At 43.5% G+C, this 16,449-nt stretch overlaps 1 protein-coding gene across 1 annotated transcript in view; it reads right to left on the bottom strand.

Moving 5' to 3' along the window:
• The window catches only part of LOC308638352 (death-associated protein kinase 1-like), an 84,379-nt gene that overhangs the window by 11,343 nt on the left and 56,587 nt on the right, over window positions 1–16,449 (bottom strand). Inside the window, exons 18-19 of the mRNA XM_081275730.1 lie at window positions 7,571–7,793; window positions 282–470 (exon numbers count right to left, since the gene is read on the bottom strand). Of these exons, the coding sequence (XP_081131856.1) occupies window positions 282–470; window positions 7,571–7,793 (412 nt within the window). The remainder of the gene's footprint in view (window positions 1–281; window positions 471–7,570; window positions 7,794–16,449) is intronic.

The following is a 16,449-nucleotide window of genomic DNA, read 5'->3' as shown; positions in this document are numbered from 1 at the left end:
CTACTAGTGGGTGTGTTTTATGTTTTACATATTAGTCATTTATTAAGCATCTGCTGTGTGCAGGTGCTTCGCTAAGTGCTAATGATACTCTTGTGTGTAGTTTTAATCTTGAGCTGTGTTAGCCAATAGTGTTTCAGTTTGGATCTCTCCCAGCTGAACTTCTGTTGGATTTTATTATATTCATGATAGATACTGTCTCGGACAAATCCTATTTGAGGAATAACTTAAAATCCCATCAAGGGGAAAACAGACATTCGTTTCTGGGGCCAGGTGAGGTATACCATTCAAATAGGCATTCTGGATGTCGATGGCCTTGGTGGACTGGTCATCGGTGGAGCAGTGCGGGTGGTGGGATGGGGCCACGAACACCTCCAACATTCCTTTAGTGAGGCCCGGCTCAAACATCATGCTTCGGCTCCTCACACTCACGTTCTCACAGCCAGGGTACAAGTTGTTGATGCTCACAGAGACTGCAGGTCAGAAAGAAAGGAAGTAAGACCTTGTATAAGGCAACGTGTATGTTTGCTCTTCCCTCCCAGCTTCGCTGTGTGTTTTCCTTTTCTGAAACATTTCCCAATCCCCATCTCCCACTAGGCCTCAGGCTGATCTGGGTATGTGCTCTGTGGTGCTCTCTGTCTACCCACCTCCCAGACTTCTCTTCTGACTTGTTCTGTGAACTGAGAGGTTGACCTTATAGACTGCATCTTTCAGGCTTGTTTGCCATTTGATTTCTGGGGAGGAATAGCCAATGGGAGGCACAGGAGAGGGCAGAAAAGCCTGGGCATCTCCTCCCCTCTCACTTCCTGATGCTTCTCTGATACTGGTTGTGTCTCATTCTGTGACTCTAAGCAGAGCTCCAACATTGAAAGTCCCTCTTAGGTTCCTGTCTCTTGTATGTTCAGCCCTACAGTGGTAACAGCCTCCCTTTCTTGCCAGTCTCTAAGTCTTCCATGTTTCCTGGGGTTTGGACCATGACTCCTTCTTCTTAAATTTTTGCAGGTGTATTCTCCTCCAGGACCATGGTGGACACAGATGAGCACTACTCTTATACATGAAATTATTTTAGGTTGCATACAAAATTATTTTAGACAATGGTAAGCCACAGCATTAAATAACAGTAATCACACAGCAAGAAAGTTTTGAAAATCCTTTTCAAAACACACAGCAAGTTTTAAGATCCTTTTGGTTGCTCTAGCATTAAGTCATAATCTATGCCATTAAGATTTTAGCATTGGGCTGGGAATGTGGCTCAAGCGGTAGCGCGCTCGTCTGGCATGCGTGCGGCCCGGGTTCGATCCTCAGCACCACATACTAACAAAGATGTTGTGTCCGCCGAGAACTAAGAAATAAATATTAAAAATTCTCTCTCTCTCTCTCTTAAAAAAAAAGAAGAATCTTTAAAAAAAAAAAAAGATTTTAGCATGGGCTGGGGATGTGGTTCAAGCGGTAACATGCTTGCCTGGCATGCGCGGGGCGCTAGGTTCGATCCTCAGCACCACATAAAAATAAAATAAAGATGTTGTGTCCTCTGAAAAATAAATATTAAAATAAAATTTCTCTCTCTTCTTTCTCTCTATCTTTAAAAAAAAAAAGGTTTTAGCATCTTTTTAGCAAATGCTGATCTTCTCTTTCAAAGTAAGGGAGCAGGCAACAACACACTGTTCAACCTCACTGCATTTATTTTTACCAGTGGTGGTGGTTTTCCATTTATGGCAAGGAAATTAAACTGTTTCGTTTTCAAATTTTAATGTACTTTAGTAAGTAAAAAGTGAGTTTTAAAATAATTTACATAAAAACAATGGTAGCAAGCAGGTGTGCATGTGTGCGGGTTGAGTAACAAAATCTGTGTTCTCTTTGTATGGGTTTACAGCCTGTGCTTCCTAACTATCTCCACTGCTTGCTGGTCTACCCATCACTCTGTAAGGTAGGTAAGAGGGAAAAGGGCAATGAAGGACAGGCATCAGGTTTATGCACCAAGAAAAATTCAGGAGTCATAAACCTGAGACAGTGGGGAATCTTATCTAAACAGGCAAACAGATCTGGAATGCCTAACCTTCCCCAAGCTGTAAAGAACTGTAATTCCTTGAGGGAATTATTACTTAAAATTCTGGGACCTAACTACAACAGATACACATCAGAAAAGTGAGGATCACCCCCAGCTACAGCTAATTATAACCCCTCAAGGAGATATGGTTTCCAAAAAAATTTTCCATCATTATCTCTTGCAACTAGCCTTCCCTTATTACCAAAACTATGTCAGAACCATCCTGTCAGCTAGAACATCAAGACCCTCACAAAGAAAGCGTGCTGAGGGCCATCCAAGGGGTAATATACCAAAACCAATTAAGGGTGGACAGGAAAATGGAGGCAAGAAAAAAAGACTCAGTCCCTTGAAAAGCTCCAGCCTAGAGACCACCTCGCCATCCTCTCTGTGAGGCAGTCCGTGCAGTCCTGTGCTGTACGTTCACTCTCACTTCTCACTCTCTTTACTAAACTTTTGCTTGCTACTTTGTGTTTTTCTGGAATTCTTTCCAGTGGAGTCAAGGACTGTGGTGGCTGCCCTAGCTCAATGTGGCAGGCCCTAGCTCTATAACAACCCCAACATGTGGTGAAGCCAGAAGCTATCTGCTTTATGGCTGAAGCTCAGACCCTGGCCCGAGGTAGGTGTTCCATAAGTATTTGTACCCTTAGTTCACAACGGGTAATGAAAGACACTAAAAGTTACCCAAGAAATGACCATTTCACCGAGTAGTGTGACTTTCAAAATTGGTGAACCAAACACAAAAGCAATCCCATATTTAGAGACCAAAGAATTAGGACTCATGGGATGGGTAACGGGAATAGCTAAAGGAAAGAGCAAGAAGGAGAAAAACAGACAGATGGATGAGGCTTAAGCACAGAAAAAAGGAGGAAGGGCAGTAGGAGAGGCAGTTTAATATATATTTTATTTTGATTATAACAGAATAATGTTTGGTAAAAAGAAATGTAAGATAAAAAATGAAATGACCTAACCCCAAAGGTTAATATGGTCCACATCACAGTGTGTCCTCACAAATCATTAGTTCAAAATAATGGACTTTGGTGATTCCCAGGAATGGGTTTGTCCTTCTTCCTGTGCCCTGACACCTGTGCCTAGGACAACCATTTGTTAGGACCAGACCATGTTTAGTGGCCTCTGGGCTTGTGCTTGCTGAAAGCAGGCAACGTTTGGTAAGTGGTCATTATTCCTGCAACTCAAAGACAGTTTACATGGAGAATATAAAAGGTTAGGGCAGGGCGTGGATACAATTAAAATAATAGCTTATAAGGGAACACTGAAATCACAGAATGAAATTTTTTTTTGAATTTTTGTAACTGCTGCCCCCGAGTGATAAAAAGGGGCAGACCCCAATGGAGAACCAACCCACTTTGGCACCAGGGTCATAAGAGATTTCCTTAGCAAGCTGCTCTCTAGTGAGGATAGGAACAACCTCTCAAGTGTTCCTCCCATGAGAATGGATATTTTCCTCCGTCCTGCAGGGCCTCGACTAAACAGCCACAACCCTCAGTGGGTGATGAAGCTAAGTGAAACATGCAGTAGCAAGATGATGAGCAAGTGTAAAGTGTAAGATCTATTGGAGATTGGGTCTCCACCCCCTCCCTGTGTGTCAGACAAGTGTGTGAACTCAGAATCCTCTAATGCCACTTCCTTCATCAAGGGCGAGAATTTGTGAAATGGAAATAACATAGCCTCCCTACCTCCGCCTCTTCTCTAGTACTGCTCTGATCAAAGAGTACAATTCTGATAGTGTGACAGCTTTAACTGGAAGCCTAGCAATATTGTAAGCTGCTGTGAACAGGGCCGGCCACATTCCATCCAGGAGAATGCATACCATGTCCTGTCTCCTGCCTAGGAGCTCAGCTTTTGCCTCTAGTGTTTTTGTAGGAATGGCAACAGCAAAGAGTCAAAATTTTAAAAGCAAATAAACTTCTTGATGTCCAAGTGATGGACATATTCCCATGTGGGCATATCTCCAATAGAAAGAAATAAGGCCTGCCAATTCCAGAAGTTGTTGTGAGGAGGGACAGCAGTGCCACTGGGAGGTGACAGTGCTAATGTTTGTAGAATCAGGTGACTTCCCTGGAGGCACATACTTAGGGATAGTCTTTCCTGTGGTGTCTATAAAGCAACTCTTGCTTCTGTTCCCTAGTATGCATGGTCCACTGCCAGAGCCCAGCTCCCTACCACTTGTACTTTGGGGCCTTATACTTGTGCCAGGCTCAGCTTTTTAGAGAATGTCCTTTTCTGCTGATAAACAGCTGTGAGGGCTAGGGGTGATATGACCTATCCACCCCAGAGCTGGCAAAATCCTCTCTGGGTTCAGCCCAAACCCCAGATGTGCCTTTCTATGACATCTCCCTCAACTCAAACCTGCAAAGACATGTTAACCCCACCAGGGCAAAAGGAGGAGATACTGTGGGGCCCATGGGTACCACTCTTACCTCCCTACCAGCTGCAAGCAGGTGCTGGACTTACGGTATAGGAATATCATTACTCCTGTGACTGTTTACATAAATATTCTGCCAACCCCTCTGGAGTAGATGTGCCACTTGAGCTTTAAGGAACATGGGCAGCTATAGATGTTATATTTCTTCTGCCCTTGTCTTGACCCTCCCTCTAAGAGGCTACCTAACCTGGAAGAACCTACCTGGGTCCAATTCAGCTCTCACATTGACCAGGTGTGACCTTAGCTCAGGGATCCCACACTCCATAGCATTCCTGTTCAGATATTCACTGATCTGAAATATCATTGTGCAGGGTAGAATCTCATACATGGGATCCGATGTCTGTATTTGCCTTCTTTCTCTCCTGTTCTACTAGACTCCTGAAGTTGAGGGGAGATGGGGACCATGTGAGCCTATATCCTCAATTGGAAGCTGTCCTCCTCCTCCCTATAATCACTGCTAGGCAGGAAGGTTGAACCAGAGAGGCCAATTCTTCCAATTTTCCACAAGAAGTCAAATATTCAGGTTTTTAGATGAGATCTCTTGATTTAAACGCTATCAACTAATTCAATTTATCTTTTCTCCTGCCTAACTCTAAAGAGAACATGGCAACTTGTCAGGCCAGGCCTACTGGTAGCTGGTGTTCACCATAACTAGGCAGCCACACCTTGTATCTCTAGGCCTTGGGTTACTTCTCTATGAAATGCATTTAATCTACCTCTGAGTCATGGAAATCAAATGAGATGATCCACATGCAGCACCTGGAACCCAGGTTAGCATGACCTTTGATTTTTGTGTCCCCAAGGAGCAGCCACCTCACAAGCTGGACAGACTCTTGGGCTTCTCTGGTTTCTTTCTGGCATACATTACATTATTAAGACTTGAATATCTCCAGGTGGACTTCCTCAGAGCTGTGCTTCCTGAGTGAATGATGTTAACTCCCAGGGGGCGAAAGTATGAGGAAGGTTTTCTTCCTTCAGCATCCTCTGAGATGACAGGATGCAGGAAAGAATAAAAAGAGAGTCACATGGGATTGATTGACTTAAGCACAGCATTTATTCTCCTAATTGTCCTCTTGGAGAAGCAGGGCTGCCTATTGGATGTGAGGTAGGGGAAATGGAATGATTCATCTGGAGTAGGCACCTCTGCTCAGGGTAGCCAAAATAACAGGAGAAGCTGCCTCCTCACTAGACCTGCCATGGCTCTGCTGAGAGCAACTGAATAGTTCATCTGCTCCAGCCACAGATGGTCCTCCAGGAGATCTTCTTTCCCAGCACCCATGACCCAACTGTCTCCAAGCACTGACTTGGATGTGGTTGCTTGCAGCAAGGTTTGTTGACTACAACCATCCTGAATGGTATTTTGCCAACAGCCCACTTCAGAAACTAGATATGGAAAACTGACCAAAAGGAAGAGAAATGGAGACATTGTTTCTGAGGAGTTGAATAGCAAGTATGTATTCCCTCCCAGGGAACTCATGCCACTAGATCTGGGCTCCTGGAATACAATCTTCACATCAAATTAGGACTCAGAAATTCAAGACCAGTGTCTGGTGTTTGTGCAGTAGAGCACTCATTTACTGCCTGTCTCCCCCACAGAAGTTCAGACCAGTGATATTAACCCTCAGTGAGAGAGAGCCAAATCCCTCTAGCACCAGGAACTGCTGGAGAAGCAGCAGTCACAAAGGCTGGCCCTAATAATCAAACTTGGAAATAAATCCATTGTAAGAAGATATAACCAATCTCAAATAAAGCCAAAATGACAAGAAAAAATGGAAAATAAGTACATAGAAAGGCACTTGCACAGAGCATTCAGGCACCAGATGCTCCATGAATTGGCAGCTAGGACTCCACAGCCTACTGTCCTATCAAAGTTTCTGTGATACCGGTAGAAACATCCCATAAGACTGTTGTGTGGAATATATGAGGCACCTTACATATCATATTTTGCCTAGTTCTTGGCACAGCTGGTGCTCAATAAATATTAGCAGTCTGTATTAACAATATTATCACTATAGTAATTACAATTCCATTTCAGTTATTTCTTCCCCAGGTTCCCAACTGTATAGCTATAGTTAGGGACAAGAAGTTGAAAGGGGAAAGTGAATCTCAGCTGATTGCCCCTGACTACTGCACTCCTCAGACATCCTTCCTCACTGAGAGAGGAATGCAACAGAAACACAAACTTCAAAGTATTTGTTTTAACTTACAGAACAGCTATAACACCTCTGTAATATCATTTACAGAAAGTGAATCTGAGGTACACAACTTCAAAATTCACATTGTTTACAAACTCATGGAAGGACTCTATTCTTACCTTCACAAGCATTCATTCTCTCCCTCTACAGTGGGACTCTGGAGACACGATACCCACGATTGCATAGTTTTCTCTTGCTCACTGTGGGTATTTTTCCCCTCAGGAAGGGGTGTTTTCTCCTGCAGTTCTGGGTGTGATTCCTTACAGCCACTTTCAATGAAATGACAGATGTACCCACAGAAGGTAGGGAGGACAGCAGAGGCTACTTATCAAGAATGGTTGATGTGACCACATAAATCAACTGTAAAACCATTCAAGAGAATTGGAAACCACTAACCAACTTTGAGCTAAGCAGAAACATGCTTCTTCAGGAACCCAATTTTGTTATTCTGGGCTCTCATATGACTGAGTGTACCCACAGTGCTCCAGCAAGAAAGGAGAAGCAAGTCCCCTCCTGGGGCTGCTACTGGATTTGGGCTGTGCTTGGACCTGCATTATTCCAAGAGCAGAGTACTACGCTAGAACAAACTCAAGTTCTACAATGTGCAGTTATTACTCTGGACCTTTGTGATTGATTTCAGTGAGGCCCCTCCTCTACTATGGCTCAGTAGATATGAGTCTGGATGATATGCCATCGCTGGATGAGAGAGGGTAGACACAAAGTCAACAGCCAGCCAGAACCACATGTGAAAGCCAGCAAGGAAATGGAATCTGGTCATCCACAAGCCAAACGACCAAACCAGAAGAACCTCTCATCCTCAGACCTTGAGCCAGAGAGAATGCAGAGCCACAGCTACTCAAGACCCAGCAGCCACACCGAAGCGCCTACCTGTCGGCTTAGCAGTTAGGGGAGATGGTGGGAATCTGGTGGAGTTGGTGGAGGAGAGTCTGGGCCGGCGCCTTCTGAAAAAGCTCCTCAGCAGACCGCACTTGAGAGATTCCACCAGGGTGGTTTTCCCAGAACCTGAGTGGCCAAATAGCTTGAGTTTGATTCTTGGCTGAAGATTCTGTGTGGGTCGGAGCTGCTGGATGAAGAGCCCTCTGTGAGTATCCTGAATAGAGAGGGAAAAGAGCCTGTTAGTCAGAGGCGGGGGTAGGGGGAGAGTAGCCCTGAGCATACTTCAAGTGATGATTTCCACCTAGTCACCAGTCTGCACTTGACACTTGTAGTACAGATTTTGTTCTGTATCCACCAAATTTCTTAACAATTCAGGCAAATTTCACACACCATGCAAATCACCATTTAAAGTATCCCATTAACAGGATTTCAGTACATCTCTAATGCTCTACAACCATCACTGCTCCCTGGTACCAGTGCACTTTCCTCATCCCAAAGGAAATTACCTATTAGCATTCTTTTGCGCCCCCCCCCCCATCTGCTCAGCTTCTGGCAATCACTGCTCTGTTTCTCTCTCTCTCTGGATTTGCCTATTTCCATGGCATTTTTGATGCATAACAAATAGGTGGAACACTTGTGAAGCCATCAATTTAACATGAAATAGGATGAGCCCTCTTTGACCAGCTGGGAGCCCACTTCTCACTTGTGTGGAGGAACTGTTTCCTTAACTGCACCACCAAGGAACAAGAGGGCACACCTTTTCCTGTCTATGCAGGGTCCGGCTCCTTCATGGCACTGTCAAAGCACAAATGAAAAGAGCATGTCCTATTTTTGTGGAGGGTCTACTTACTTGATGGTGGTACAAAAGGATGGAGCCTATCCCTCTGTGTGGAATCTCATTCCTTAATGGGACTGTCAGGGGATAAGGCCATTACTCTCTGTGGAGAGTTGGTTGTTAGATGGCATAATTGTGGCACAAGAGGGAGCCCTGTTCCTATCTGTGTGGAGTGTCTTGTTACTTGACAACACAAGGGAATGGAGAAAAGGGGAATCACAGGACCCAAGGAGGACACTTCATCCCTCTTACTTCATTCTTTCCTGCTCCTCCAAGAAGACACAGAAATCTCCCCAAGACAGAATCCCCATGGATTCACTCACTCATTCATTCACTCACTCACAAACATGAGGTTTCATATACTAAGCCCAGTGCTAAGAACTGGAAAGAAGAGTTAGTCTCAGCCCAGATCTATATCCTTGGGGAGATACAGAAGTGAGAACAATTTGATATCAGATATACTGTAAGTGCTATTAATGTAATGGTGTTATCAAGGTGTTCAAGGGCATCCACCCAGCTCAAGTACAGTGGGGCATCCCTCATGACACCCAGGGTTTTATCCTGCCTTCACATGCCATCCTTATTTCTATCACCTCCTGCTCTGCTCTCTAGCAAGGACCTGTTTGGAGTTGTTGCATGCTGCCTCAGGTCTCTTCCTTTACTGGATTTAGTTTGGCTCCTATGCATCTCACAAAACAAGTCTTGCCTGTCATTTTTCCTACAAGCCTCCTCCCCAGGTATGCTCAGGCTATGCATGGCCTCATCAAACTATAGAGTTATATGAAGCTCTGGCTCTAGACCAGGAGCCAACTCAAGGGTAGAGATGGTGTCCTTAGCCCTGGCACATGCAGTACACTCATTAACAGGTGTTACATAACTGACTTCACTCAGAGGGGTCCCAATCAAGAGCATCTCAGTGAGATCTCACGACTAACTGAACTCATTTCTTCAGTTCTAAATTCTGAGAAATGATCATTTTTTTTGTTAATCTATTCCAGTTGAGCCACTGTTATTTTTTTCTTTAACTGTGTGTTTATAAATACATATAACCCTGTAGAAGAGTTACATGTTTCCTAAACAGTTTCCAATTTCTATTCTGGGATCAGTTGTTTTCAGCCTGGGTAACGCTTCCCCCTAGTGTGCACTGTGGAAAACTGCAGTGGTATTCTTGTTCTCAAAATGTTGGGGAGATGCTACTGATGCTGGAAGTTAAGTGTCCCCACAACATTGCACAAAATAGCTCATACAGTGAATACTCCTGTGTCCCCATAACTTTTGAGCATCTGTTAAGCATTAATATGGAAGGAAAACTTGTTTATTGTCATCTGAGCTTAGGACATTACTGCATATTACATGTAGCATAAGGAACTTTGGAAAGGCATGTTTTAATATGCCCCAAGTATTCCCAGATTGTGGTTATTTAAATTGATGTTTGGACTTTGGTTTTAATTCTTTGGACTACTTGTACTCCCTGCTTTTGAAAACCCTTTTAATATGTTGTGTGGCATCTGAGCTACCATAGCAAGTCAACCAGTTAGTACCTGTGGGAACTGCTTTCAATAATTTTGGGGATTGGAGCAGTATCTGCCTATCTCACTAGTCTCAAGCTCCATGTCCCAGCATCTGCAAATGGAGACATGAATACAATTACCATATTTTACTACAAGCACTTCCCTTTGAAGTTTGTTATTTTCTATCTAGGGCTCACAGATGATTATCTGTGTAGATGTGTTCTTATGTATGGATTTTATTTCAGGACAGTCCAAGATGCATCACAAAAGATATGCTGTGAAATGTTGGGACATCAAGGGTTGGAAATCATGGCTCTGGAAAGTGATTATAGAACATTCTTATTTCTTCTAACCTAAAGTCTCAACAAAGTGCCATAGAGGAAGGAAAGGGCTGGGTGTTCCACCATTATTTCTCCTGGTTTATCACCCAAGTAAAAAAAAAAAAAAAGGCTGACAAGGTACTATTGTGAAAGTAGTACCACCAGGGTGGTCACTCAATCGGCTGGAATACATAAGGACTGGGGTTCTCCCCAGTGCCATCTATAGATGTTGATAAGCCCATGTGGCTGAGGAGCCACTGACCCACTGCAGAAATCCTACCTTCTTTCATTCTAGTTTAGCCTTCAGAATCAGCCCTTCATCTTCCTTTTGGACAGCAGCCAGCCCGCACCTCCATCAAATGGAAGCACCTGAGCTGCAGCCACTTTGTACAGATTGTGAGCACTTTGTACACCTTCCATTGTGAGCAGAGCAGCAAGCAGAAGGAAACACTCTATCTAGTCCAAGACACGCAACTCAGTCATGCTGAAATCCCTTGTACCAACTGGTGTCTACTTGACCTGCGACAGAGGGGAAGGCAGAAACCCTGCTTTCAGCTTAAACTCCATGAGGCACTTGTCACAGGTAAAGAACCTGTGTCATGATTCAGCTCCTTTCTGCCTCTTTTGTGCTCCAAGGATATTGACACATGGCACCTTGGCAAACACTCCCATCCGTGTGAAGGAATGAGGCAGCTCATCCATTCTTCAGGAGCATATTCTTCCACTCTCAGAAGACTTGAATCACAGTAATCGACACACACTGCTGGCCCTGTGTAGCTTCAAAAAGTGGTTCCAATACTACAGATTGACTTATAGGCTGAGGGCAAGTTACGTCTATGCCTTGCAAATTCTGAGAATACAGCTTACTATTTCAGATTCCATGAGGGATAGTGGTGGGTTCACAACTATTGGCAATTTTGTGTGCCCATGTCCTGAGTAAAAACAGAGGAGTTCCAGTGGCTGAAAACAATTGAGACATTTGCACTTCCAGTCTGCAGCCGTAACTTCCATGTGCTTGACATCTTCTAGCTCATGTGCTTTTGCTCACATCTCTTATATAACGCTCCAAGAAATGCTTTTGAATAATATCATCATTTTCCTTTTCAGATAAGGAGATAAAATTCAAAGGGCCAAAGCACTTGCCCCAGCTATAGGGAAAAGCAGGATTTACCACAAGTTCTTTTATCCTTCTTATCCCCTTCAGTAGCAGGGGGAGAAAGGAGCAAATAAGGATGTACAAATTAAAGGCAGAATCTCAAAGCTGTGTGCTGGAGATAGAAGCACTAAAGACCTTCCAAGCAGTACATGCACAGTTCATGCCCTGGGAAGACACCACCTCATTTGTATATTGTCTCAAGGACCACATGACTCTGGGGACACCTTGATTTTAAGTAGACTTATAAGTGATGACAATAAAAGAAGCAGGTAAAATGAGAAAGATCCTCTCTGCCTGGATTTTCATAGACAGAAAGCATATATCATTTTAGCACCTCATTCCATTTTCTGGCCTCAGTGTGAGTAATCTTCTGCATCCCAGGAAGCTATGTGGGCTTCTGTTCTTTCTCAGAGATGCTGTTTATTTGAAAAATGAGCCATAACCTGAAGAGGGATGCACCATCTCAGAATCAGTCACAAGCTCACATGCTGTTTCCCAAAAAGTAACTGTCCTCACAAAAATCTTATTTTACCCCAGAAATAAGCCTGGCTTTTATGATGTCCTCAATTCTAGGTGATCATACAATCAAACACACATTCTAACTTTTCAAATGGGGACCAATGGATAGCATGCAGATAAAGGCTTTCAAAAGGCTGACAAATCCTCAGAAAGGAAAACTACCCCAACTACAATAACCTCAAAAAAAAAATAAATAAAATACTTGGGAATCAACTTAACAAAAGAGGTAAAAGATCTATACAATGAAAACTACAGAACACTAAAAAAAGAAATCAAAGAAGAACTTAGAAGATGGAAAGATCTACCTTGCTCTTGGATAGGCAGAATTAATATTATCAAAAGGCTGAGAACATGAAAGGGGCCACTGTGCCACTTTCCCTCCTGTCCTGTGCCCAGTACCATCTAATATCTGCCTGGTGCATCCTGCCCTTTCCACCAAGAGCTATTGGCCTGGGATGAGATGGACCCATTTGCCATTAACCTCGGCTCTGAGAAGACAGAGGTTAAGAAAAGGTTAAGAAAAGCAAGGAAAAGCAAAATATCCTTGGGTATTTTCACTTCTAAAGAAATCCAAGACCTCTTATCCTTTTCACTGAGAACCCTGGAGAATCTAAACACAACTCAATTTGACTTAACCTTCCATGATAGGTTTCTGAAATCTCAAGGGCTGAGGGTGAACTTTCACATATTGCCACAAGATGGCGCAGCAAGGACAGGAAGGTCCAGAGTCCTCTCCCTAGGAAGGTGGTTTTCATCAATTCAGAGTCTCCAACTCAACAGGAAAAACTCTAGGGTAGTTCTAGAAGGTGCTATAAATATTAATTTGTTTGGAAGGGTGCACAAAATTCCACGCATGGTCAAACTTTATTAAGGAGCCACAATACCACCTTGAGACCTGGGTTGGTTTGGTCCTCAATGGATGGTCCAGGTAGGAGCTTATCCTACAAATACCCCTGGGAGAGTGAACAGATGGGAATTTTGTGTTATCTAAATTTGGCCTTGAAATATTCTGCTGTGTGTGTCCCCTGAAGTCTTTGTGACTGGAACACACATGAGGCCTGGGGTGTCCAAGAGTGAGTGAGCACTCCCCTCACTGCATATCAAAAAACTGGGTTGGGAAGAAAATATAGTCCCTAACTATTAGTAGTGCAGAATTCTGAGCTAGAATTTTCCAGGTGGTCATAAAGGTGTACTTTTAGGACATGTAATATTTACCTATTTCTTAGCTTTAATCATTCCCTTTGAGAATATATACAGGAATGTGAGCTTCCACTTGTATTTATATCCAAGGTTTTATAATAATAGAGCCCTGACAATCCCCAACCAAGTATCAACACATCTCACCTGGTTTCCAAGATCACCTCCTACCAGGGTCCTTTGCTCCTCCTCCTACCGACCCTGACACTGCAGCCTGAACAGCTAGGAGATTTCCAAACCAATCAGGTCCAACACCAGCTTGTTTCACAATGCTGGGCCAAACCAGTCTTCTCATCAAGGTTCATAGGCTGTGCTTCCTCTCCAGTCCTATCAGGCATCACTCACTGACTGCACCACAGTGCTCAAGCTTTAGCCCTGGCCCAGTCAGCCTCCTTTCCTGTTTGTTCCTTTGAAAAAACTTAACTCTTACTTTCTCAGGCCCCAGGCCCTTTGCACCCACTATTCTCTCTCTGCTTTCTCCAACCCTTCCTCTGGCTGGCTTCTCCCAGGTTTGCTGATCAACCAGGGAACAACAGCTCCCTGCCCCCTCAGAACACAGAATCAATTCATTCATCTATTTAATCCCTTGCAAAGCACATACACTAGGGGGCAGCAAATCATTTTGTAAAGGACCACATGGTCCTGGTTGCAGCTCTGTCCTGTATGCAAACAAGCCACTGAAAAGAGTAAACGAAGAGTTAAGGCTAGGTTCTAATAAAACTTTACTTACAAAAATAGGTGGTGGACTGGCTTTGGATTCTAGGCCACTATTTGCCAACCCCCGATCTATCTCATACTGTCTATAGTTTTCTTATTTGTTCACTGACTGGATCTTTTCCCTTCTGTTTTGTGTTCACTGTGTTCTCTGAGTTCATTGGAGAAATCTCCAGTGCTGGGTCCTGGGGAGATCTGGCTGGCATACCACAGACACTGGGCTATCTTTTAAATGCATGCATACATGGATATTATTAGGTAACTGCACTGCTCTTTGCATCCTGGTGAATTTTTGGGTTTCCAGTGTCCTTTTTTCCAGCACATTTTTCTTCTGGCAATTTAGCTTTCATGTTCTCATCAGAAGAGATGACTAAACCTCTGCAGGGTGACAGGGAAAACCATTCACAATCTGAGAAACCCAGATAAGAGCACCAAGAGGTGATATGGCTTCCACATGTGACAGAATGCAATTAGAACAGATGGAAGAGAGCAGCAACTCCTAGTTATGCAAATGCAGTTTACTCATGGTGAATTTTTAATTCTGGGCAACTCCCAATATAGTCCTATTTTCCAAACTATTCCTGGACACCTCTCCACTGTCTAGGCTTAGGCTTAGCAAAAGTAAACTACATTAATATCAGCTTATGGAAAATCTGATTAGAACAAAAATTAAACTAAAATAAGCAAACTCACCAAAACCCTGAAACTATTATTTTAACATCAGATAAGAATGGGACTTGCAGGGACAGATTTAGTAAAAATGGAGTCCAATGCAAGCTCTAAATGCAGCCCTCTCCTTGCCTATGGTGACAAGAATCCCATCTTTTTCTAGAAGAACTGGGTTAGGCTAAGCAATCACAATTTTGAATAGGTTCACAGGGCTGAAAGGGCAGGAGCTGCACAGGATACAGTAGAAGGGGGAACATCCTTTTTGTTATAAGGTGGCAACTGCCAGTCACAGTAAAACTGTGGGGGCTTCCAGAAACACCCAAAGGAAGAGTGTCCTGGTAAGCTAGCTCAATGAGAAAGTGGAAACCTGATTTGAAGGATTTCTGATTTCTGGGGTGTAAATGCTCCACCAGGGCTGACTTCAAGACCCTACTGTCATGTCACCAAGTTAGGACAAAACCACAGGTTCCAGCACCCACTGCCCCAATTCACTCCATGTTGAATTGAACCAGAGTAAACTACACAGATCAGCCCTTCCCCATATTCTTCCTTCTTCACGGCCTGGCCATCCCTCAGACCCCACACCACCCAGAGTTGGGTGGGGGGCTCACTTGGGTCCCTTGAATACACTAACTACAAACTCTATGACCCCATGAGTCAACCCTTGCATTATCTAATAAAGCAAAACACCTCTCCTGCTCTTCTGCCTTCTTCTGCTGGCAGATAAAAAAGGGGATCTGTTTATCATTTTCAAAAGCCAAACCTAGCAAATGTGCAAAAATCCATTCCTAGGCAATGTCAACTGATGAGAGGTGAAAACATAGGAGGCATTGGTTTTGCTAATTGGCCCCCATGGAAACTAAATAGAATGGTGACAACCTGGCTTTCCCAGATAATGATTTCTCCCATGAATGTGTTCTGGATCAATCTATGGTGACTTACAGAAGGTGGTACCAGCAGAGGGGTTTCAGGGAGTGTGTGGAGGCAGGATTTTTTTGTTTATTTGTTTATTTTGTTTTGTTTTTGCTTATTCATTTTCATAATGAAGGTGGAGAAAGAATGCTATGATGTTAGATGCTTGGAGGCCAAGGACCAGAAACATCCTGAAAAGGCAGGACATCCCTGCCACCAAAAATACACCAATGGCACACATATAAGAGACACTGGAAAATATTGAGGAAAAATATCATTGACAGAAAAATGATATTAAATGATCCGAAGTGTAATATATTCTCTTCTCTCTGGAACCCCATTGTATCCTGGTTGTGAACAGTCTCTTCCACCAGGTGACACAAATTATAACTGCAAATTATATATTGCCTTGGCTTTCTCAGCAGGTATTGGCTGCTCCCACTGCAACCTACAACCCTCATCCCCATAAAGTCTCCAAGGATGCTGTTTTCACAGCTTGATCATTTCCAATATTCAAATTCTAGAATCCAGGTGTACCTAAGTGTCAATTAGTTATTTATTTTGGGACTTATTCTAAAAATATTCAAATAACAAAAGCCAAAATAAGATAGAATGCAATTAGAAATTCTCAGCAGATCACTCCTCCTCTTTTGGCTCATCAGGAATCTGAAGTCAAGTGATTTGAAGGAAGGCGAAGGCAAATAAATACAAAAGAACAGGAATTCTAGAAGAAGAAGATGCTGCTGAAGGGAACAGAAGCCTGGCCCACTCCACTGGGAGACAATGTGTGATCTGATTCAAGGCAGGGCTGCTCTGTACAGGCTCAGCAAGGTATCTAGAAAGACCATTGTGCTCAGTGGTAAGGCATCTACACCACAGCAGCCCTGTGCTGGCTGAAAGGCACTAAAAGCAGAGACTGCTACCTCAGGTCTCAGTTGCAGTTCTGCACTTATTAGCATGTTGCTCACCCTCTTGGATGCCAGACTTCCCTCAGGAACATCCTCCTCTGTGAACCATGGGACTATTGTAAAATTACA

The sequence above is a fragment of the Spermophilus citellus genome (genome assembly GCF_964194105.1).
Source record: "Spermophilus citellus genome assembly, chromosome: 2".
NCBI lineage: Eukaryota > Metazoa > Chordata > Mammalia > Rodentia > Sciuridae > Spermophilus > Spermophilus citellus.
This window is presented reverse-complemented; position numbering and strand designations above follow the sequence as displayed.